Raw genomic sequence first — 25,839 nt, forward strand, 5'->3', positions numbered from 1 at the left:
AGAACTGGTTAACACTTACCCACTTTGGGAAATAGAACATAATCAAGAACCACTGGTTCTAAAGGAAGAAGTTCAAGTTATGCTAGAGCTGTTGAAAAAGAGAGCTCCAAAAATTGATGGTATATTGATTGAGATGCTTCAACAGTTGGTTACAGCACTGGTAGTACTCAGATGATCTATGCCAAGAAATATGGAAGATACTTTATTAAACAATTAATACTCAAGTAAATTTTGCTGAATATAATTAAAATGCTGTTGCAGTAGTACATAGTGTACTTGAAAACTTTAATTCCAAGAAGGGCATGGAACGGGGAGTATCATTGCTGGTGTCAGTTGGATTTTGGCTGAAAGAAGAGAATAAAGGAAAAGGGTTTTCCTTTGTTTAGTATACAGAGGCATTTGACTCTGTAAATCATAACTCGTAGGTAACATTTTAAGTAATAGGAATTGTAAAATATGTAATTATGCTTAATGTGGAACCTGTATGTAGACCAGCAGTCAGTTGTGCAGCCATAACAAGGAGAGACTTTGTTGTTTAAAATGAGGAAAGCTACTCATCATGGTTGTATCCTTCTGTATTTGCCAGGAATGCGAAGAGAGCAAGCACATCTTTTTTAAATAAAGCACAGCCATGGCAGTTTTTAGTAGTGAGGATCTTGAGATTTTGCCGTGGATGGTATCAGGAGGAGCCAGGAACTTAGAACTCAGAGAAAAGCCCTTTTTACCATTGACTCACACTGGCTCCCGTGGGTTTTCAAAGGCTGTTTGTCAATCACGTAGGAGGAGCTAGCTGTCTTCCTCCTGCAGAGTTGGCTGGTGGGTTCAAACCACCAGAGAAGCACAGCATGAGAACATACTCAACTAGATGGATTGACACAGTGGTTACAGCAGTGAACTTGAACATGGCAGTGATGGGGAGGATGGCACAAAGGCATTACCTTCTGTTGTCTGTTGACCTACATACGGCTAAAGGGCTCAGGTGGTGCAGTGCATTATGTGGTTTGCTAACTGAAAGTCAGCAGTTTGAATCTCCGAACAAGTCTGGGAGAAAGAGGCATTTTTTCTCTTATGTGGATTTACAAACTCAGTGGAGAGTGACTGGGATTTGATGGTAGTGAGCTCATGAGGTCACTTTGAATTGGGTACATGCAATGGCACGTAAATACATAGTCCCGTGTTTACCTACCCTGCATCTCATGGTGACAGTCAGTGTTTAAGACTTTAATAGGGGGAGTCTCTTGCAATAGATTTGCCTAGTACAATATATTGACTGATTTCTTTATTACTGTTTACATGCACATGGTTATGGATTCAATAAAGTATACAAAAATTTAAAACCTGTCCCCTCCCAAAGAAAGGCTGAAAACTTGAAGTAATTAGGAAATGAAAAGAGACATAGAGAAAATATTTATAGTTTGTAAGAGGATAGTTGTTGGTGCATACCAGCGAATCAGAACTGACCCATAGCTCACCCTCTGGTGGGTTTTCAGAGGCAGTTAATCTCATGGGAGAATGCTGGCCCATCCTTCTCCTGCAATAAGAGCGTTATTGTCCGTATTCTATGAGGGTACAATTAGAATGAAGGATCTTAATTGCGCAGTAGAAAACAAGCAAAGTAAATTAATGGACAGTTCACAAAGAAAAGACAAGTAACCATTTAATATTTCTCAGCCATGAACTTTTATAGCATGAATAATAAATACTCTTTCATAAATTAGCAGTTTTTTAAAATGAGAACTCAAGGTTCTTGGAAGTTTAAATTGTCTAATTTCTGACATTTGGAGTTTATTTAGATAAATTGATATATCTGTTATCAGCTATTACAATCATGTAGTAGAAGATTTTCATGAAATGGCTCTTTATTATAATAAAGTATGATCTTGGGTTTTCAGCTAATATCCTGTGAATACTCATGCACGCAAACGAGGAGATTAATACCTAAAGATTATACCCCCAAATGGTTATTAAATGCTGTCGAGTACGACTTGTAGCAACCCCATGAGCAACAGATCGGAGCCACCGCATCTCTGACATGCCCATTGCTGCAGTTCTTGGGTCAGTCCTAGTTGAGGGCCGTCCTCTCTTTTGCTGACCTCCCACCTTTCTGAGCACAATGTCTCTCCTAACAGCTTACCCAAAGACTGTGAGACAATGCTTTGTTTTCTTTGCTTCCAAGGAGCATTCTGGCTGTACTTATGCCAGACATACCTGCTTGTTGTTTTGACAGTCCATGGGATATTTTCTACTCTTCTGCAACACCACTGCTCAAAGGCAACAATTTTTCTTTTGTCGTCCTTATTCATTTTCCAGCTCTCAAATGTTTAGCATGTGATTGAATAGATCATATCTTAAAATAGCTGTCATTAGCCATCAATAATTTGGAGAAGTCCCTGACAACAAACTCCCGGATAGGGAGCTCTGGTGGCCTAGTGGTAAGAAATGATGCTGCAATCTCAAAGCCTTGCTGTTTGAATCCATCACGTTCTCTGTGGGAGGATGGGCAGTCTCCTCATGTAATTTACTGCCTCTGAAAACCTGCTGGAGGTTCAACTATTGTTCATTTCTGACTCAGTGGCACATAACAATGACGACAAGAGGCTGTAATTCAGGTTGGCAGCAGGATACAATCCCTCAGTGAATGTAACTTCTTAACTCTTCTGACCTTCGGTCTCACTGCTTAGCAAAGTGTTACAAAGTTCCCTTACTTCTTACAGTTACTGTCTTCCTTCAGTGCTCCAGCAATCAGGGATGAAGCTCTCTGGATCTGGTTCCGTGAGACAGCAGCCCCAAGTCAGCTCCATCATATGTTGCTACTATTGTTCTTGTGTAGATCCCAATCTGGCATGCACAGGAATCTCTGGGCCTAAAGGGAACTTGCTGCTTCCTCTTCCTTATTGGTTTTGAGATTCCCGGAAACCATTCTGTTTAGACCAAGTGAGATGCTAAGACTAGCCAATTCCCTTGTGTATAGATTAACATACCCACCCATGTAGCAAAGTCAGTCAGTGGTTAGGAAAACTATATCAAATAATAAATCTTTGATACCACAGTGTTGTAAATTTTTTTAAAGAGTTATAGGTCGTTACTGTTATGTGCCATCAGATATGACTCTTTTGTAACCCTATGTACAACAGCTGTGAATCCTGTCCTGTCCTGTGCCATCCTCAGCATCTGTGACATACTTGAGCCCCTTGTCAGTCACTGTGTCACTATGTCAGTGCATTGAGGGTCATCTCTTTCTCTGACCTTGCACCTTTCCAAGCATGATGGCCCTTTCCAAGGAACAGCCTTTCCTAGCAACTTTACCAAAGGTTTTGAGACAAAGCTTTGTCATTTTTGTCTCTAAGGAGCACTCTTGCTGCACCTTCTCGAAAACATACTTGTTCTTTAGGCCGTTCATGGGGTACTTAATGCTCTTCTCCAGTACCACACCTTGGCTTTGGTTTTTTCTTATGTCATCTTTATTCATTGTCCAGCTCTTCGATGCAGAGCAAGTGATTGAAAAGACTTTGGCCTGAAGTAGGTGCACCCTAGAGTTAGGAGAAAGGCCCTTGAGGCTTGGCCTAGGGTTTAAGGCAGGTAGTGGCTTAAATCCCTGAGGGGAGAGGAAAAGACGGCCAGGTTGTTCCTAGACGACTCCACCCAGGGTCTCTGTGGCTCCTTGCTGCCTGGGCATGGTGGTCCGCGTGCTCAAGTAATCTCAAGGTTTTTTTGGGGGGTCGTGTGCTTTTTCAGGCTTGTGTTTGATGTGTAGCGCTGCTCTTCCCCCCAGGAGCGAGGTCCTTTAGGCTTGGCCAAGGGTTTAAGGCAGGCAATATAGCACTGGTCTGTGCAATGCTTTACAGAGGTAATTTGTGGTTGCTGTGAGGCTAAACACTGTGACACTGATGTGCCCAATGCAATAATGGTTACCCATGGTGGACAGTGTTTAGTGGAGCGCCCCAATTAGAACTAGCTTGGAAGTAGCAGTGGCATCCACTTCTGAAATGGCTTGCCTCCAGAAACTCTATGTACGAACAGTGCTCAAGTCTTCGTTCATAGGGTTGCTATGAATCATCTATGACTCGACGGCACCTAACAACAACAAAAGTCTTCAAACTTACATCATTGCCCCTCAGTACTTTGGTGAGGTCTCTTACAGCAGGTTTTCCCAGTGAAGTATGTCTTCTGATTTCTTGACTGCTGATGCCTAAAATGTTGATAGATCCAAGTAAGCTGTAGTCCTTGACAATTTCAGTCTTCTCTCCATCTGTTATGATGTTTCCTGTCGGCCCAGTGGTAAAAATTTTTATCTTATTGGTGTACTGCTCATTGTGCTAGGATTTCTTTTTTTTTTTTAATTTATTTTCATTTTATTTAATGACGTTTTTTAATTCTCCAGCCATAAGTTTTTGTTTCTTTAGTTTCCTCTGGGAGATCTTTTTCTTCTGGGCAACCTTCTCTTCTGGTTTAGGAATAATCTGCTCCTTTTCAGTAAGGATCATTTCAGTATGGCAGGGGGAGCTCATGTAGGGGTTAATCCGACCATGAGCTCTGTACGTGCGGCGGCGCATCTTGGGAGCTTTGTTCACCTGGATATGCTTAATGACCAGAGAACCAACATCTAAACCCTTAAGTTCAGCATTACTTTTGGCATTTTTAAGCATATGTGGCAAGAACTCGACACTCTTTTTGGGCCACTGACCCTGTGTCCAACCCCACTGTTTGGCCTGGGCACACCTACCAGCTCCACCATTGTAACATAGGAAGGGCACACACTGCTTTTGCTAAGTGACATCTTTCAGATACTTAGTGGCTTTCAGTTTCTCAGGTGTTCTTAAAATGGACCCGGATATTTGAGCCTCTTGATTTGCATGATTTTGTGGGATTTTTCCGGGTCAAGCAAGTAGTGAACCATTTTGGGAGATTACCTGCTGCTGCTTATGGGGAAAGAAGGATTGCTTTTTTTTTTAATAACCTTTTTTACTTACTTTTTTTTTCTTTAGAAATCATTTTAGTCTTGGACAATATAGGGACTTGGTGCTACTGATACCAACATAAATACCTATTTTACATATAGTTTAGTAGATTAACTTCACTTACTCACTGACACTAATTTTTTATGATCATTTGAATAGATGATGGTTTCATAGAGGTAGAAAGATTAAAATTGTGTCAGTATTATCAAGGCAATGAAGGGAAAGTAGTTAAGAAGGTCATGTGACTACTTATATTTGGGGTTTTTTGGGAGTTGGGTTTTTGTTGTTTGTTTAAGCATCTTAACTATTTTTAGTCAAAGAAAAACAGCCTTTTTCATGGAGGACAAGTGAACTGAAGGTCCAAAGGAAGCTGGGTGTGGTTGGAGAAGGACTTCTTAGAGGAGGAGGCCCCTGTCCTAGGACCTTGGAAGCAATTGGTGTAGCAGAGAGATTTTGTTGGTGGAGTGGGTAGATCGACCAGCCTACCCTTGGTTGTTAGATTGATGTGAGTGAGTTGTTGGGTGATTTCCACTTGCCACTAGAGCTCCCTACAGTATGTTGGCATGATTAATTAACAGTCTTCTTCTTTGGGGACATTACATTAAGGAATGGCTCAGGGATCCAGGAGTTATTGAGCTGGATTCTGAATCATAATCAGGAAATACTCCTTCTCTGGTACAACCATAATTTCATTTATCTTGAAGGGAATTCAAAGGAAGGTGAGGTCATTCTGGGGCTCACTTTCTTGCATGTTGTCTCTGCCTCTGAGATGAAGCTGTGCATGAGGTTGGCATACTGTGTGGCAATAGAATTGTTCATGGTACTTTCCATGAGGATGCCTTCTGTGTCTACCACCATGATTCGCCCTTTGGCCTCTGCAGTTGCTTCAAGGTCTTTTCTATGTCTACCTTCTACCTCAGAAGACTGTGAAGAGGGCAAACATTATGAAAAGCACTAAGCGGTGCCTAGCATGCATTAAGAGTCCAGGAAACATTATCATCATGATTAACATGCTACAAGGCCCAGGATGCCAGAATGCTGGCCCTGAGGGCTGGACTCCTTGTTTCCATTAGTTCATGGCCAAGCCTTAAGTGGTTTGGTTTGTTTGTTTTTGTTTTGTTTTGTTTTAATATGTATGAAAGGTAGACAAATGAATGCACAACCAATGATGAATAGAAGAATTGCAATCCTGTGTGTTCAGAAGTATTAGGTGATCCTCAAAACAATCTCGATAAGCAGATAATGCCCCTACTCTGTAGGTGAGAACTGTGAGAGTTTGGAACAAGCTTGTTTTATCTGCAAAGAATATTCATGGTTATTTTTAATCTCCCTCTTATTCCCCCCCTTTTTTTTGTAAGTTGGGTTGAAACAATTTGAAGTAATATATGGAAGTTATGTTTTGACTTAATCAAGAGATGCATTTTTAACTATAAAGTTCTGTTTTCTAAAAATAGTAAGATCTCTGTTCTCTGCAGCTGTCAAGCAAAATCTAGATGACCAATTTTAAGGATGTGATAGGCAAATTCCTGTTGTTACTAAGAGGTTGAACTTGCCAACTTTCAGTCCACCAAGTCTATGATTTTTTTTTGTTGTTCTATTTCTGTGCTGAATACAAATTTAGATCATGTGAAAGAACTACAATTTTATGAACTCTTAAAGTGCTGTAGACCTCATAAAAATTAAGATTTGTCTTATGCTTTGATAAGGCTGCATGTGACTGTCATTTAAATGTTAATTTTAATTTATTAAGGAACTCTTTGTCTTTTGTGTAATTATAACTTCAATAGTTCATAGATCAAAATGTGGGTTGGATTTTTGGGTTTGGGTGGTTTTTTTCCTATTTTCTCTTAGGAAAAATAGAAAACCATGTAAACTACCATTTTCTCTTTATATGTTGTCTTTCTCATTGCTGTTGAGTTGGAACCAACTCCTAGTGACACCCCGTACCCCTGCAGGATTTCAGAGCCACGTGTCATGCGATTGTCCTCTCTTCTGCAGAGTAGTAGTAAATTCAAACCACCTCCCTTTGGGTTGGCAGCACAACTCCTTGCCCACTAGGTCATTAGAACTCCCTCTTTATACGTTGCTGTTGCTATGTACCAGCAAGTTGGAAGTGACTCATATCTGAACCTCCAGTGGATTTTGAGAGTTAGTAAATCTCAGGGGAAGAGATTGCACTTTCTCCAATGAAGCAGCTGGTGGATTCAAAACACGTGCCTTTGGATGTTCAGTGACCTCGTTAGCAGTGGAGCCACCGGAGCTCCCTCTTTATTCATCTTTGTTGTTGCTGTGTGCCTTCGAGTCCAAGCTGAATCGTAGCTGACCCTCCAGCAGGTTTTTAAGAGACAGTTAATCACATGGGAGAGGACAGGCCTGTCCTCCCACAGAACAGCTGGTGGATTTGAACTGCACACCCTAATGTTTGTGCCACAGCTTCTTAGGCCACCAGAGCTCTCTAGCCATATGAAAATGAGAAAGCAAATTCAGTGGTGGCCATTATAATTTTCATTTACAAGGGGGTACTTTTTTAAATTTTATTTTATACTGGTTTGCTCACAGAGTTCATATACATTGTGTTTCACGCTATTCTTCATTCACATTGTGTTCATATAATCATTCCCATTCATTATTGTTATAAATTTAATCACCATTGGACCTTGCTCATCATAACCCTGTCTTTTTAGGTCCCCATTGGATCCTTCCCATTTCCTTCACCCCCTCCCTCTACCCACCAAATCCTGCAACTCTGGTTCCACCCTACTCATACTCGCCCCTCTGCTCCCTTGGGTTCCTTCCCCCTTGGGTTCCCTATACATGTTTTACTAGTTATCTTTTTTTTTTTTTTAACAATAATGAACTTGTGCAGTATTTGTCCTTATGAGACTGAGTTAACTCAGCATAATGCTCTCTAGTCTCTCCCAAGTTATGTAATATTTTTTAAAAAATCATTGCTCGTGAGTGCTGCACTATTCCATTGTGTGAAGACAATTCCTCAATCCACTCAGTTGTTACATGGGGGTATTTTTGTTTGTCTTCTACATCATTTCTAACTTATAGCAACCCTGTAGGTCCTATAGGGCTCCCAAGGCTGAAGTCTTTAGAAGAGTAAATTGCCATGTCTTTTATCTCATAGAGTGGCTTGTGGACTTGACCCTCCAATTTTTGGATTAATAATATATCATCAGGATTTGCTCTAGTTAAGTGCCTGATAACAATCCTTTTCCCTTTTCCATAGAATTTATTTTGTTGGGGTCTAGTATATACTAATTTGTAATATCCCAGATGTAAATAGGGTATCTTTTAGGGTTTTTTAATATCTGAACGCTAGGTCTCAAATAAGAGAAATAAAACTAGATATAACAAACATATAAACAAAAGACCTTCCAGGATGATTTTTGTTCTATGGCATTTTTATCTATATGTTAATATCCACCTACTTGATTTGTTAATTGCTTTATTCAAGACTAACTTTTACTAGGATCTGTTTTCTCTAGCTGATGTTTGTAATTTGGATTCTGTAGAAACTGGAAAGGTTTTCTTTGTTTGCTGGGTTTGTGAAGTTATTTTTTAACTCTAAAGCAGTGAAAAGTGTCCACTGCCCCCAGGAACGAATGCTTAAAGAAAGGTCAGCATTGCCAGCAAGCTGACACTTTTGAAAGAATGGCTATAGTGCACCCCAATCTAGAATAGTACAGAATCTTCCTTCATGGTTTAGTTACTTATGTATTGTCCATCAAATACTGACTTGCCAGCATATCAGAAGCTCAGATTGACACGAACATACTCCAATATCTAAAATATATAAAGATAATGTGAAATATTCTCTCCCACTGTTACTTGTACTCTCCCCTTATACTTGTTTGTCATTTGTACATGGTTGAGCCTTTTATTTTATGATGAATTGATGTACGTAATCTGGTTGCATTTTTCCTTAGAATGCGGGAAGTTTGAGGTAGTTATAAGCAAAAGATAATAAAACTATGATGAGTATTCAGTTAAATAGATACTGTGTGCCTTAAGGTTATCTCAGTGCTTACTGGAAATGATAGTCATGATTAAAACCTGTTGCTTTCTAAATCTTGGAGAGCCTCCTGAACCCATGTAAATAGTGTGGTTGGTAATTGGCTAGTATTTATAGAGTTTCTAGAAAACATCTTTGAGAATGCTTACAGTTACTTGAAATTTCCTTTTCTGTTTTTATAGTCTGTTAGGCACTTGAAGTACTCCTTGTTTAAGAAATCGCTTCTGGGCAGCGTTTCAGATAATGGGATAGTGACACTCTGGGATGTGAATACTCAGAGTCCGTACCATAACTTTGAAAACGCTCACAAAGCTCCAGCTTCAGGGATCTCTTTCTCTCCTGTCAACGAATTGCTGTTTGTAACCATAGGATTGGATAAAAGAATCATTCTTTATGACACTGCGAGTAAGAAGTAAGTGTAACCTTACTCATTTCTTATTTTAATTACAAAGAGTTCATAAGCAGAGAAATTTGTGGTTTGTGTAGACCTTTAATTAATGTTTAGAACAGCTAAAGTTTCCATGCTTGGTTGACCTAGTAAGAGAATTTTCTCCTTTTGTCCTCATATAGGATTAAAAATAGATGTAAGGGAGTAGGGAGGAGTGGCATACTCTTTAGTGTAGTTCTGGATCATGCAGAACGATGGTGACATGTTAATGATTCCTGGTCTTTATTTTAGCAGGTGTAACTAGTTAGTGTAATTTGTTCATTTTTCAAAAACAATGAGTATATATTCATCGCAATATCTTTAATTTGCTTTAAAATTCATTGATTCTCTAGAGGAAGGTTTCTAAACTATGCCCATTTTAGGCTGGATGATTCTTTGCTGAAGGAGGTTCTCATAGGTATTATAGAATGTTCAGCAGGATCTCTGGCTTCTACCCATGAGATGATAATAACCTCAATCCCATTTTTACCTTCATTTTCTCCAACCATTGCCCACTGTGTCTTGGGGGACAATATTGTTCCGCTTGAAAAACTGCTGAGGCTATTGGGTGCCGTCAAGCTGGTTCTGATACCTAGTGGCTCTATGTTACAGACTAGAATCACTCCATAGGGTTTTATATGCTATAATCTTTAACGAAAGAGATCACCAGGCCTTTCTCTTGTGGAACTGCCAAGTGGATTTGAACTGCCAGCTCTTTGGTCAATAACTGAGTTCTTAATTCAATGAGTTCTTAATTCTCCTATATCAGGGTTCCTTGATTTAGAGCTGACCTGAGGGGGAATAAACGTCTGGCCCCAGTGTACCTTCATTCCTTTTTTCAGATGTAGGTGTGTCTTTAGTTTAAACATAGCTACAGGAGTGCTACATTGATACCTAATGCCTATCAATGACTGAAGTTCTCTGGAAAAAAAATGGAAATCTGACTGTTAGGAAAAGTCCACTGTCAGCCCTTATTACACTGCTCAAGTTGGTACTATTGCTGATTTCACTTTTTCTTTTCAAATTAATGACTGAGGAATCAGTTAGGAAGCCATTTCTCACTTTTACCAGATAACAGCAAGCGCTCAACTTTGCCAGATCAGTGTTTGTTCTTCTATATTAGCCTTTTCAGCAAATCAAGTCTTGTGAACTCTGTTCCTCTAGCTTCTTGGTCAAGATATGTAGAACTAAGAACAAAGTAGCAGCTGTGCCTCTGTGAATGGCATGGTCTCTAGAGGCCCACTCAGGTCAGTAAATGGAACAGGATACTGAGAGGCTTCTCAGCCCTGAGGCTAGAGCACTTGTTTCTGGAAAAACATGAACATGTGGGTGGAGTAACAAGCAGCATTCTGTCACTCACTGGCAAACTAACAATAATTACTCCAAGAAATAACATGCTGCTTCTAGAAGGTGTAGGAACAAACCTTTTGAAAGTGAGTAGAAAAATAGAATGGATGTCCATGGATTCTTTTGCCTCACTCTGTTAGAGATATCTCTAAGTCATAATTTAAAATTCTGCGTTATACATGTTAATTTGCTTGGTAACTTGGTTTTGGTATCCAGTTATTTATGTGTCATTTACGTTTCTATACTTGTATACAAACTCACCTATTTACATATGCTTTGTTCTCTTTTCCAAAGAGTAGTGAAAACTTTAGTGGCTGAGGCCCCTCTAACTGCAGTAGATTTCATGCCTGATGGAGCCACTTTGGCTACTGGATCTTCCCGTGGGAAAATCTGTCAGTATGATTTAAGGATGTTGAAGTCACCAGTAAAAACCATCCGTGCTCATAAGACATCTGTGCAATGTATAACATTTCAGTCCTCCATTGCTCTTTCTAAGGTGAGATTAGGGTGGGGGACACTTGCTACTACATAAACATAGCCTTTGAATATTTAAATTATATATTGTTCATGAAACACAGTTTTGTTTGATAATTTTTTTCATACAAAATCATTTTAATTAATTTTGGTATGGAGCCATATTAACATTTAGTTTCAATTATTTTTTTAATGTTTTATTTTTATATTTTTGTCTCTTGAAAGATTTATTTTACAGAGAAACCGTCAGATCCATCAGCAAGCTTAACATTTTCAAGAGATGCAATATGTATATATTTTTTTTAACCCAGTAGAGAATTTATAAAATATTAATGTACATAGTATGAGGCATTAGTAACCTGAGCTTTTAAATATTCCATTACATTTCAGTCGAGTTTAAATAAAGGCTCTTCAAATAAGTCCGTGGCGGTGAACAAACGGACTGTCAATGTGAGCGCTGCCAGTGGAGGAGTTCCGAATTCTGGAATTATCAAAGATCCACCTGCCACGTCCGTTGCCACAATTCCACCACAGCCCATGACGACAGTTGTGGGGAAAGGGACAGCTGCAGTTCCAGACAAAGCAGGTAACATTGCTTCTCTGAGATTCCCCCACCCCAGATAGATATAATTAGCATTTTTCTTTAGGAGCCTGTAATTCAAATTCACATGAGTCTTTAAGGCACAATGAGTTGTCAAGATCGTAAGAAACATCATGCTGGGAAAGGCATAGGGTCAGCAAAAGAGAGGAGGACTTTCAGTGAGGTGGATTGACACAGTGGCTGCAGCGTGGACTTACTCAGGACAGAGATCTAGAGGCTGGTGCTGGATAAGGCAGGATTCAGATCTGTTGTCCATAGAGTCGCTGTGAGTTGTAGTTAACTTGATGGCACCTTACAAAAGAGACATCACTGACTGAGTTCACATTTCAACTTCAGCAGTAAAGTGTTTTTAAAAGTTGTTGAATGGCACATTTTTACTGATTCTGTTTAGCTGAGCTTCTATTGTGAGAAATACTGAAAGGAAAGAATGCCAAAACAGAAATTAGTCATTTGTCACAGTGCTACAGATTGGGGTGCCTCGTCATGGAAACCTCAGATTGATTGGAGAAGATACAATTTGACCTCCAAATTAAAAAATGACTACATGTTGTAAGGAAAGACAGGTCTTTGGAGAGGGACATCATGCTGGGTAGAGTAGAGGGACAGCGCAGGAGGGGAAGACCCTCTATGAGGTGGATTGATTCAGTGACTGGGGTAATCGGGATGGGTGTGTCAGAGGCAATGAGATTGGCACAGGATAGAGCACGGTTTAGGGCTGTTGTACATAGGGTCGCTATGAGTCACAAACAACTTGACGGCACATAACAACAACAACAACTGTTAATGGTTCCTTTTCTTTAATATATCAGAATAGAAAGACGTCAGGCACATAATTTAGTGATACTGATACTGAAGTGAGTCTGTTATATTTTAATTTCTATCATACTTTCATCCCAAAATACCAAGCTCATTGCTGTTGAATCAATTCTGATTCTTAGTGACCTTATAAGACAAAGTAAAACCTTCGCCATAGGGTTTTCAGTGAGTAACATGAATATTTTGAAGTTTCAGGTAAGTGTACCCAGAACCTAGTAAATCATGTATTAGTAGTTTGTTAAAGATACATCATTTTAAAAATAGAGGGTTTTAAATGGCATCTTCTGTTCTCATAGTCATATTGATCAAACACTTATTTGGATTTTTGTGAAGATAAGCTTTCCCATACATAGTATAGAAGATGTTCTTTGCCCGCAATAGAGGTCATATGTCATTTTTTAAAAATGCTGTGTTGTCAGTTTGCATCAGGTATTTTTAAAAGTTTAACTGGTATACCCATATCAGTGTGTTTCAAAGAAATTATAGTCATTTTTGTGTCTTTTTTTTTTTTTTAATTTATGGGACAGAAGTCTGTCTTGGATATAATTAATTGGTGCATTCTTAGTATGAATGTACTATTTACATGGAAGCAGAATTTTAATTTTTTTACAATGTTGTTATATATCGAATTGGAACTGACCCTCAGTAGGTTTTCAAAGGCAGTAAAAAAAATCACACGGGACTTGGTTTCTCCCCCTCTCCCCCCCCCCACTGAGCAGCTTGTGGATTCAAACCACAGGCATTTGGGTAACAGCGCAATTCCTTAACACTAGTTTACCCAATCATTTCATTTTTGTGGATTTTTAAAAAAAATTTTATTTGTGTGTGTGTGTGTACCATCAAGTCGGATCTGACTGGTACAGGAGGAGATTGTCCCTCCTTCTCCAGCAGAGCATCTGGTGAATTCGAACTGCACACCTCTAGGATTGCAGTGCAGCTTCTTGCCACTAGGCCACCAGAGCTTGCCTAGTTCACCCAATCATTTCATAAGATAATATTTTCTATAAATTTGGTTTCATTATTTGTGTTGTGTGTACTTAAAGAGTCATTGTGTATTATGTGGTAAATGAAGTGGATCTTTAAGATACCATTGCTACTTTTGGCCAACCATACCCAAGGTATTTTCATATAAGCATACTTTTAAAAAAAACAAGTGTTGCTGTTTGAAAACTGATATAGGATACTTGTATATTGGTCAAAAACCATATACATGTCTGTTATTTGTTGCCTTTAAGAAATTCTTTTGAAAACATAGCTAACTAATGTATCCAAGATATTGAATTACCATTTTCAAAAATTATTTTCTAAAAATTGAATTAATACTAATATTCAACAATCAAACCTCAAAATGTTCTCCTTTAGTGTCAACTTTTTGGAGTTTGCTATTATTCATGCATTTATTTTTAATAAGGAGACGCATGCTTAGCAATGAGAGCATTAATTGGGTGCTGAAAGACTTGGGTCTGTAGGGTCACTGATTAATGATAACTCCCAGTTGATTAGTGAAATATCTGGTAAAATGAGTTCTTGCTCTGCCCCCACAAAAGCTAGAGATTTTTGCTTATTAATTTTACTTTGAAATAACTTGCAAATTTGCAGAAAAGTTGTAAGAGTAATACAAAGAACTTCTAAATGCCATTTTAATAAAAAGAGGATATTTTTCTTTATTATAGCTTATTTCATGGCATAAACACACTTTAATGATGATGATATGCCAATGATTCCATTATATTTTCGTTTCTATCAAGCTTTGATCCAGAAATATCAGTCTCATTGCCATCAAATCAGTTCTGAGTCCTAGTGACCCTGTGGAGTTGTTGTTATGTGCCATCAAATCAGAACCCACTCATAGCTGACCCTGCAACAAGTATTCAGATGCAGTAAATCACACGAGAGGATATTGTCCATCTTTCTCCCATGGAGCACCTGGTGGATTTGGACCCCGTGCCTTTGGGTTGGCAGCACAATTCCTTACCACTAGGGCACAGAGCTCTCCTAATGATTCATTTGGGACTAATATGTCAAACAAAACACTTTCTAAAACATAATTTGCAATATGCTACCATTCCTGATGCCAAGCTTTTATAAAATCTCTTGAATGTCTAGAACTCAGTCTTTAAAAAGAGCAAGAACAAAAGTGCCATGGTGAATGAATAGAAATTCAAAGTCTGTGTAAACTTTCATTAAAATTAATAATAATTTTTAAAAAAGAAAAAAAAAGAGCAAGAACAAGGCTACTCTTACAAAGTCCCTGCCCTAAGGCCAGGTGTTCTGCCAGAACCTCATGGCTCCTTATTATTAACCACTGTACTGTTCCATGAGCGTGGTATTTTGATTTTCTTCGTCTTCGTCACTTCGAGGTTGATAATCCTAAGGGCAATGCACAGCTCTCATCACTAGTGATGGAAAAAAGAAAGAATAGAAAAAGTTTTGGAAGATAATTGGCTGATTTCTACTATATGTGAGGCCATATACTATATGGCTTATTGTTGTTGTTGATTGCTGTCAAGTTGAGCACGATTTATAGCAACCCTATGAACAAAAGACCTGAACCCTTTCTATAGCTATCGTCGTTTCTCAGCATTCATAGTTTCCAGAGGCATGTTGTTTAGGAAGTGAATGCCCCTCCTGCTTCCAAATATGACTTAAAGGCTTTAAAAATAAATTCTTAGATTGAAAATAACTGAGTTAACAAATCAGTACCAAAAGAAAATTGCTTAAAGAGCACTGTGCAAAAATTAAAAAGTTTCCTTTTAAATAGCTAAAATAAGATGTTGCTGTAAGAACAAATGACTTGGTAACTCATTCCATGACTGTGTCACTCACTATGTGGTCCACACATTCCGTGTGCTCGGATACTAATGGAAGGACTAAAGGTTCAGGTCTACCTTGTGCCCCAGAAGAAAGGCCTGATCGGTAATCTGTTTCAGAAAACTCAGACACAGAAACTATGAAAAACAGTTCTACTTGGACACACATGAGTTGGAATAGATTCAGTGGCAACTTGTGGTTGATGATGTGAAATTGCTTGCTAACTGAATATTCTTATATTTTGCTTTCTTTTCTTGAGTGTTCATACTTTTGACAGTGCCAATCACATGGGCAATGTTGACATTGATTTTTGGAACCTAGATTCTGATGATAAAATTCATTTGGCTATAGTAACATTTTTTTTCTCTTCCATTCCTATAAGGTTTGCCTAGAAGCTTAAACACAGATTCTTTGTCTAAGGAAACGGAGAGTGGGCAAAACCATGATTTCTCTAGCCTTGATGACAGTGGGAAAAGTAGTTTAGGTGACATGTTCTCACCTATTAGAGATGGTAAGTCTTTTCAGATTGGAGGCTTGTATTGCAATCAGTGTTTATATTTTGACTAGAAGATGTGGGTCATAGCATCACTCTGACATAAGTGGTGGAGGAATATCTCTCAGGTGGTATTTTTCCCTGTCCTGATTAGAGTTATATCACCAAGGTGTTTCAGATACTATCATTCCAAAATATATGATGAAAATCTTCATGTAGAAACTGGATCAGTAACTCTCAAATTAGTATATAAATTTCCACAGAGGTTTCTTAAAGAAGGGTATAACAAAGTTTTGATAAGACAAAGTAAATAATACCACATAACTGTATTTGATATTGTAAGACAATGTATATATAAGTGATCAAATTAAAACCAATTAAAAAGCGAAGTATTATTTTTAGAAGAAAAATACACGTTTCTTTAAGGAAATTTTACTTCCGCTGGTAATCTTTCACTTATATTTATTCTAGAATCTTACAATTTTAGATGTCTTAATAGACACTCTTCCTAGTTAAAGATTTGCAGTGTTTCATTAGTAATGAAGTGTTTCCATGGATCAGTGTAGTGAGGGGACAGAATATCTCAAGTTTTGTATTGTGTATGAGAGAGCTCTCTCTTCAGCTCCTCCTGCCCTCCACCTTGCCCAGCTGCCATTAGGGAGAGCATTCTGCCAGTGTGAGAAACAGAACAGTATATCTTGTTGTTTGTGCTTTGTGGACTAGATATGTGACTTGTTGATACTCAGTACTGCTACTGTTTTCCTCAGTGAGATAGTGCTGCTGTTAATACTATCTTACCCACAAAGTGAATAAATTTCTAGAGGGTAACTTGGCAAAGTTAACATATTTGTGTTCTTTGGCCTAGTAACTCCATTTCTGCAGATTTCCCCTAAGAGAAAAATAGTCCGTGAAACCCACAGAGTTTTGTGTTACACACTGATTTACGTGTGATAAAGTAACTGGAATGGGAATGGTAACAGTAGCAGGATGTTCTCTCATGATCTTACACAGGCACACTTTTCCCAACTTTTGTGCTAATTTATTTTATAATAATAAATATATATGTGATGGTGCCGAATGATTAATGAAGTAGTAGTATATTCTGTCTACTCCGTCCTGAAAATGACGACTTAATTTGCCAGGTCATTGGGGCACATCTTCTATCAATTGAGGAGGAGGAAGGATTTTTCTTTCTTTCTTTCAGGATGAACTGATCAAACTACATGATTACAGAGCAAAGACAGGAAGGAAGGGAGTGAAGTAGGGACAGTGGCTTGGACTGAGGTTGAGACAAGTTTCTGGGGTTAGTACTGAGGCTGGGAACTTGAGCCTCAGACACACACCTCCTGCAGCAGCTGGGGAACAGATGAATGTGCTAAAGGACTTTCCAGAGTGTTCAGTGTAGAAATGAAATCGTCTTTAATGTTATTTATGGGAAATAAAGAATAGACACTCCTTTTTAATTGCTTTTGCTATATTTACAAATGTGATTAGAAATTGTACTATGTACTTCTGCTCTCATTGGTATTTTGTCATATTAATATGAAGAAACACAAATACTAATATACAGTACTGGTTTTCGTCATCATTAAATTTGTCTTTCAGTATCAAGGATGCAGCTCTCTATTAAGGTAAAAGGTTCAATCTTGTTTGTACTTCAGTTTCTTCATCTTTTAACTACAAATACCACTAATAAGAGGATTAATTAGAAGTTTCTTAAATATGTTTTATGTGTATAGAGATATAAATATGTATAGATAGATAGGTAGATGATAGTACTATTAATATGCTATCATAAGTATTTATTAGTCATTAGAATTATGATGAATTTTTTATTTATGACCTTTGGAGATTTTTTTAATCATTAAGTAATTTTTCATATTAATTGCTAAGTGAATAATATTGTATTAAATAGTCTTATAAATATTTTGCCATTGAAATAAATATCTTATAGCGTATATTTTTAGAAGAATGTAAAGTATACATTTTACATTTTTTATAAGAATGTACTACTTATAGGGATCTCTGGTGGCCTAGTGCATAGGGAGTTGCACTACCAACCCAAAGACTGGTGGTTCAAATCCACCAGCTGCTCTCTAAGAGAAAGATGAGCAGTCTCTTCTCACGTTCTTTACAACCTCTGAAAACCCAGTGGAGGGTCAGATGAGTCGGTTCTGACTCAAAAGCAATGAGTGAGTGACTTGCACAATGTTTTTTAATTATTTCAACTGATTCTCATGAAATATCTGTCATGAAAGGACAAATATTGCATAGGGCCACTATTGTAAAATAGGACTGACATTGGGGTTGAAGGAAGACAGAGAAGAAGGGGAAGAATGCTATATACTGCATTGCAACAGATGAGAGAAAGAACTGGTTAAATGGGATTAAGTATTATTAAGCATTATTGTCATGACAGGAGTCCAGAATAAGGGCTGCACAGTGCAGTGGACTTCGGCGGAGGGATTGCATAGCAATGAAAGAGTTTTTCTTTTACTCGTCAAGGAAAAAAGTTAATTGCAACAATAAATGACTGGAAACCCTAAGTCTCTGTAAACTTTCATTAGTATTAAAAAAAAAAAAATGAAGCCAGGTGGTGTCATGGTGTCACTTAGAGAGTCATAGTGTTCTGTCCCACAAGTATCTCCTTAAAGGCTTCTTTCAAAAAGATTTCTCTGTCTGTTCCCTTACTAATTCAGGATTAGGTTCGCTTCTAAAGTCTAAATTGAGATGTATGGAGAGGGAAAAACAAAATAAAACAAAAATCCTGTAAAAAAAGAATTTCAATTGATTCTCAAAACAAACTTGTTAGATGATCAGGTCTCTATCCCTTTTTTTACAGATGTGGAAACTGAAGTTCATATGCTTTAAAGACTTGTCTAAAATGCCATACATACCTATTAAAGTTGTATAAACACCTTCAGAGCGCGTTTTAATGCTTTTCCTGCTGTACTGTGCTGCTTTGTTAAATGACTATATGCGTCTATGTTCCTTTTTAGAATCTCTTAGCCTTTTGGATAATGAATAGAAACTTAAGCTGGTATGGCTTCTTTTTCACCATTTTCTGATTTTATTATAGATGCTGTAGTTAACAGGGGAAGTGAAGAGGCAGTCAAAGGAGATGGTAAGGATTACTGACATTTATTTTCATGAAAATACAAAGAATTTTTTTAAATATTAAGAACTTTTATGTTACCAATTACATTGTAACACATTAACAGATTTAAAACAACATTCATTTATTATCATTTTTGTAGTTTAGGAATGTGGGAATGACTTACTTGGGTATGTTTGGCTTCAGATCTCTCTCTGTTCTTTAGTCAGGGTAGCCAAGAGAGCTGCAGACATCTATAGACATCTAGTAGCCATTGGGAGCTCTGGTGGGCTAGTGGTAAGAAGCTGTACTGCAGTTCCCAAAGGCACATGTTCAAATCCACCAGCTGCTCTACAGGAGAAGAATGGGTAATCTCCACTCATATAATTAACTGTCTCTGATAACCCACTGGAGGGTCAGCTATGGCTTGGTTCTGACTCGACAATACACAAAAACTCTGGTGACCTAATCAGAAGCTCCACTGTAATTTCAAAGGCATGCAGTTCAAATCCACCAGCTGCTCCACAGGAGAAGAATGGGCAGTCTTCTCCCATGCGATTTACTGCCTCTGAAAACCTGTTGGAGGATCATCTATGAGTTGGTGGCAGACAACAACAACGAACAGTAGCCATTGCTGTGCTTTGCCACATGGAATTCATCATAGGAGAGCTGGCTTCCTCAGAGGAATTCAGCCGTAGAGTGAAAGAGGGTATCTGAAAGCCAGAGAATTTTGTATCTTAATCTGGGAAATGTTCATCTTGTCACTTGTTTTTCAGAAGCAAGTTATTAAGTCCAGTCCAGTTCAGAAGAACGGGACTGCGCAAGGTCATGGAAACCTGGAGGCCATTAAGGAACATACACTCATTAGTTATGTACTAGTTTAACAGGTTTTCATTTTCAAAAACTAAAATACTCATTTGTTTCTTGTTTTCTAAATATTTTTATATTCAGCCTCTAAGTCTCACCACTCTGAGAAATGGATGTCGTCATCCATATTTACAGGTCAGGAGAGAATTATTATTTTTGCTAAGAGTACATATCAAGTAAGGAGTGAGGGAAATGAACTTGTGTTTTGAACCCAAGTCTCATGTTTTTCTGTCATGTTAATACTCGTAATTTTGAAGTTGTTGCTAAGTGCTGTCAAGTCATAGGCGACTCATAGCGACCCTATGAAAGAAAGTCCTCAATACTTGCGTGACTTTCATCCTTTCTCCAGGTTCCAGAGGCAAGCTATTTACGGAAGTGGATGCCACTCCTGCTTCCAAGCTTGTTTTAATCGGGGTGCTCCACCAGACACTGTCCACCATGGGTAACCATTCTCGCATTTGACACCTCAGTGTCACAGTGTTCAGCTTCACAGCAACCAAAAGTTACCTCTGTATGGCAAGTGGACACACCAGGGCTACACGACCTAGAAGAATGTTTGAACAAAAACAATTGAGAACAGGCCTGAGGGCCGTGGGTTAGAGTCACCCACCTTTGGCCTGGTAGCATCAATATCCAAGATTGTGGTGGGACATCATTTGTAAATGTGATTTTTTTTTTCTTCTTTTCAGGCCTTGACTGTCTACCACAGTTGAACTCACTGTTTCCGCCAAGAAAAAATCATGTCACTTCAAGTACTGTATTGCATTCTAGCCCTCTTAGTATTTTTATGGGATCTCCAGGGAAAGAAGAAAATGAAAATCATGATCTGGCAGCTGAGGTTAAGAAAATATATCTGGGAAAACAGGAACCGAAAGACTCTTTCAAGCAGGTATCTGCCTTGACAGTGGTCCTGCAATCTGTGTGTTTTTATCAGTAGTAAGTGTAATGGAGCAAATCACTACGGCATTTAGCTGACTGGGGATGTGTCCTACTTTTTTAATAGTGCTATCCACTTAATTTTGGGGAGTTCTATTGGCTTAGTGGTAAGAAGCTGCACTGCAGTGCTAAAGGCACATGGTTCAAGTCCACCAGCTTCTCTGCAGATGATGAATGAGCAGTCTCCTCTAGCATGATTTACTGTATCTGAAAACTGGAGAGTCAGCTAGGAGTTGGTTCCAACTCAACAGTGCACAACAGCAACCTCCACTTAATAAGTAGCTCTGGTGGTGTAGTGAGTAAGGAGTTGTACTGCCAACTCAGAGGCACATGGTTTGAATCCACTACCTCCTCCAAGGGAGAAAGAAAGGCAGTCTCCTGTGTGATTTCTTGCCTCTGATAACCTGCTGGAGGGTCAGCTTTGATAACAAGACCCACTTACTACTCAGTGCCACGGAGTGGATTCCAGCACACGATAACCCTGTGGGGCAGGGAAGAGCTCTTGCTCGTAGGATTTTCAAGGCTCTAAATCTTTACAAACTGCCCCTTTAACCCATAGAGCAGCTGCTGGGTTGGAATAGTTGATTTTAGTTAGCGTCATAGTGCTTAGCCCACAGCATCACCACACTTAATACCAAACCCAACGAACTGTCACTGTCGTTAAGTTTGATTTACCTCACAGCAATCCTATATCAGGTTTCCGAGGCTGTAAATCTTTCCATCTCACTCCCATGGAGAGGCTGGTGGATTTGACCAACGATTTTTGTTATCAGCTCAACAACACATTATGTAGACATATATTCTTAAATACTGATACCACTTGTTAATAGTCAAAGAATACTTCTGAAATCCCTCTTTGGATATGTTGAAATTAATAGCAGATGTCTATATATATATTTTTTTTTTCAAAACAAGGTATTTTATTTGTCTGTCTACACAAGCAGCCTGAATTAGAATGTCTTTCCATTCAGCACAATGCACTAAATTAGTGGGGGAATCATTAGCGCTAGGTGTGATAGCAAATTGATAGTACTAAGAATGGAATTCATTATCTTCTTTTATAAAACAGTATCCAGTAGAGGTTTTATTGCTTTTGTAAGAGCTCAAAGTGATTAAATATTAACTAGCAAGGACATAACAGACAAATCTATTAGGTATGTAAGGTATATTTTTTTCCCTATTCATTTCTTAGAATGATAGTCAAAAAATAAAATTCAAGAAATGCAGAAATCTATTTTGATTTATTTTACAAATTCTTCCAACTAGTTTCTGTGAGTGCTTGGGGATTTCTTTCTGCAAGTAATTTCCATTTTAAGTGATATTCAACAGCAGATGTTTAGAAAATGAGATCTTTCCTTCTATTATCAAGATTATTTTTTTATGGATACACTTGATTTATTTTGCCAATAGTCTTAGTGGGTTTTTTTTTTTTCTTCTCTTTCTTTATCTCTTCCTTTCACTCTATTCTTTCCCTCCCTCTCTTGTCTCTACTAGGGGTAAGGGGGGGGCATTGTTACATATTAACATGCAGAAAGCCAGAAATGACACATTAATGTGATGATTTATTTTAAATATAAAGTTTACAGAGTTGGCCTCCTCCGGTGCTGAAACTGGAAATCTAAATACCTCTCCCTCATCTAACCAAGCAAAAAATCCTGAGAAGTTTGAAAAGCCAGAGAAAGAAATAGAAAGCCAGTTGATATATGAACCCTCTGTCAGTGGGTCCTCTACCTCAAGTAAGTACATATAACTTCTTGACGTTTGAAAGTGCTATGCTTATTCTACAATTATTTAACCTGGATTATAGAAATAAATGGTGTGGTCTTAGGCTCAGAAATTTTAAAGTTGAGTGTATGATTCTCTTCCTCGAAGACAGTGAAATATATATGACTACTTAAGTTCACCTACATTGTTTTAATACTTGTTTTGCATGAATTTCATTTACATTCTAGTCCTTACCTGTGTTGATCTAATATGATATGGGTAGGATTATAGTGGTGGACCCTTTTAAATAGGGATGGTTAAGTAGGAAATAAGGAACCTTCCCTTGGGCATGGTAGGGAGCTCTGGTGTCTAATCTCTGGGAAGTTGCATTGCTAGACCAAAGGAGGGGCCTCTTGTGATTGCTTTGATGAGCTAAAATTAGAACAATAAAGAGAAAATTAGCATGGCCCCTGTGTAAGGACTACACGCAAAGGTGTTGCCTCTCTCATAATTCAGATCCACCAGTCACCCCACAAGAAGAGATGCACAATCTTCTCCCACTTGATTGCAGCCTCCCAAACTCTCTGAAGAGTCAGCTAGGAGTCAGTTCCAACTCAGGAACAATGATTAAGAGTGAGGGGTCATAATTGTGCTTGGCTCCTAACTGAGGAGTTGGTAATTGGAACCTCCCAGCTGCTCTGTGGAAGAAAGACGTGGCAGTCTGCCCCAAAAGATTACAGCCTGGAGATTCCATGGGCGGTTTTGGTTTCTCCTGCCTTGAGTTAGAATGTACTCAGCAACCTTATGTTTGACTTGGGTTTTAACTATTAAATATTTCTTTTTAAGTCTATTTTGGGGGAGAGTGGTAGTTGTATGCTTTGGTCATATCATTTTAAAGTTCATGCCAAAGACCTTGATCACATTAAAGGGATTTTAGGTTTAGCTGTTAAAAGTGTATAAAAAGTAACTCTTTATGTTAAAACAACTCTTTATATAGATATCTCTTTTACTTTAAAACTTCTTTGACTGTTTTGCAATTGCTAAACCTTAAGACTTTTTGTATAACACAGCTTTATTCTCTTATATTCCTCTCATTTCTTTTCAAAATTTTGGTAAATCTAGTTTGTGGTGGTGCACTTTGTCACATTTATCTTTTATATAGGAAATGATTCAGAGCTGCCTTAAGACGAATTCTTCTGTCATAGATTACTGTGTACATTAGACAGTTGGCAGTTTATGTAGATATAGATAAATGACTATTAGAAATAATGTCATAGAAAGTTTCTAAAATTTGTATTCTAGGTAGGGAATTTTTCTAACTGGTACAAAAGACTTGTTTGCCAATTTTTCAAGTCTTTTCATGACAAGTCATATATAAAAATGTTTGCTGTCTTTTATTCCAAGCTGTCTTACTAATATTTTCCCCATCCTTTGTTTCAGAACCAAACATAGCGTCCTCTCTTACTGCTGGAGTCGCCAGTTCATTGTCAGGAAAAATAGCCGACACCATTGGAAATAATAGGCCAAATGCGCCATTGACGTCTGTTCAGATCCATTATATTCAGAACATGATACAGGAAACACTGGATGACTTTAGGTAGTAGTTAAGTAATTACACTTTCTACCTTGACTTTAATGAGTTTGGGGTTGTTTTGTTTAGTTTTTTTCATTTCTTTGGGTTTGGTTCTTGTTCTTGTTTTTGTTGTTCATTGGTTTGTATTTTTAATACATGTGAAACCAGAACTGTCATTAATGTTTGGTGGTTACTGTATTTGTCTGTGTTCTCATGTGTGTAAAACTCTAGAACCCAGGCATGTTTTTGTTCTTGATCTGCTGTGCTTATTCCTCATCACGCAGGACAAGGCACATTCATCTGTAGGGAATTATGAGGTAACTTGGCCACACAGTCTAGCAGGCGGGATCTTCTTGTGGGTTTGTTTAAGTTTCAGAATATGGACAGGTTCTGAGAATCTCAAATGAGCTTCTTAAATTCAACACTTAGAATCTTTTATGTGTACTGTGTGTAGTGTGAAAGATTTTAATAAAGGACTCTGAGCATTTGTAAGTAGAAAGCCTCAATACATAACTCTTGGTCTAAAAGACTTCTTATCTACATCTGTCTTTGTCTATCTTATTCTCTGCAGTTTGAATGCTGCTTCCTTTCACTAATCAGCTCAGGGCATCTTGGAAGCTTTTGTCAGTTACAGCCTTTTGTGTCTCTTTGTTTCTAATGCTTAGTCACTTACCACTGACTTCAGCTTTGGATTATCATCAACAGGGCTGTTGGAGAATGCCCACAGTTTGTATTCGTGCATTTATATATGTTGTAGTTGTAAAATGCATCTTTAGAAGTTTTCTATTTTTAAAAAAAAAAAATCATGGTTTTTATATTTACCATATGTCTAGCATATGTATCAAGAGTCAAGGATACAAAAATGAAAGATCTGCCTGCAAAACCCTTATGATTTCACTGGGATGAATACAGTCTCTTTTGCTATCGTTTCTGTTTCTTTTATGTGAATTAGCTCATTTGAGAAGTAAAAAAATGGTAGTCATGATGATGAGTTTTTACTGGTTCTTGTAACAGCAGCCAGCATGCAATAAAATGCACCGATTCACCGGTCATTGTCGGTTCCTCCCTGTTCATCTTCACTTGGTTTGGTTTGCTGTGTGCTGGAGGTAGTGGTATTGTCATTCAGTGCAGTCAGCTCCAACTTACAGTGACCCTCTATGCAATAGAATGAAGCCCTGCCACCTCCTGTCCCATCCTTACAATCCCTGCGGTGCTTAAGCCCATTGTTGCAGTTATCTTAGCAATTTTTCTCATTGAAGGTCTTCTGTCCTTCAATGACCTTCTACTTTTCCATGCATGATGCTCTTGTTCAAGGATGTGGCCTTTCAGGCAGCATACTCAGATTATGTGAAATGAATCCTCGCTATCGTTACTTCTAAGGAGTGTTCTGAATGCATTTCATCTAAGGTAAAGTTTGTTATTCTTTTGACTGTCTGTGATATATTCTGTATGCTTCACCAGTACCACAGTTCAGACATTAGTTCTCTGGTTTTCCTCATTCATTGTCCAACTTTCACATGTATTTGAAGCAGTTGAAAATACCCTGATTGGGGTCGGGTGCACTTTAGAGTTTAAAGTGACATCCTTGCTCTTTAGCAGTTTAAAAAGTCCTTGGCAGCAGATTTTTCCCAGTGCAGCACCTCTTTTGATCTCTTGTTTGTACTTCACTGGGCATTGTTACACATTCAGGTAAAATGAAATCATTAACAACATCAGG

At 38.2% G+C, this 25,839-nt stretch overlaps 1 protein-coding gene across 1 annotated transcript in view; it reads left to right on the forward strand.

Moving 5' to 3' along the window:
• NEDD1 (neural precursor cell expressed, developmentally down-regulated 1) overlaps positions 1-25,839 on the forward strand; it is a 61,651-nt gene that overhangs the window by 25,324 nt on the left and 10,488 nt on the right. The window contains exons 6-13 of the mRNA XM_006888497.1: positions 9,162-9,391; positions 11,048-11,249; positions 11,618-11,813; positions 15,838-15,966; positions 19,028-19,072; positions 20,599-20,798; positions 22,425-22,581; positions 23,990-24,146. Of these exons, the coding sequence (XP_006888559.1) occupies positions 9,162-9,391; positions 11,048-11,249; positions 11,618-11,813; positions 15,838-15,966; positions 19,028-19,072; positions 20,599-20,798; positions 22,425-22,581; positions 23,990-24,146 (1,316 nt within the window). The remainder of the gene's footprint in view (positions 1-9,161; positions 9,392-11,047; positions 11,250-11,617; positions 11,814-15,837; positions 15,967-19,027; positions 19,073-20,598; positions 20,799-22,424; positions 22,582-23,989; positions 24,147-25,839) is intronic.

Source organism: Elephantulus edwardii, unplaced genomic scaffold (assembly GCF_000299155.1).
Source record: "Elephantulus edwardii isolate Elephantulus edwardi_28Jun2011 unplaced genomic scaffold, EleEdw1.0 scaffold00068, whole genome shotgun sequence".
NCBI classification, from domain to species: Eukaryota; Metazoa; Chordata; class Mammalia; order Macroscelidea; family Macroscelididae; genus Elephantulus; species Elephantulus edwardii.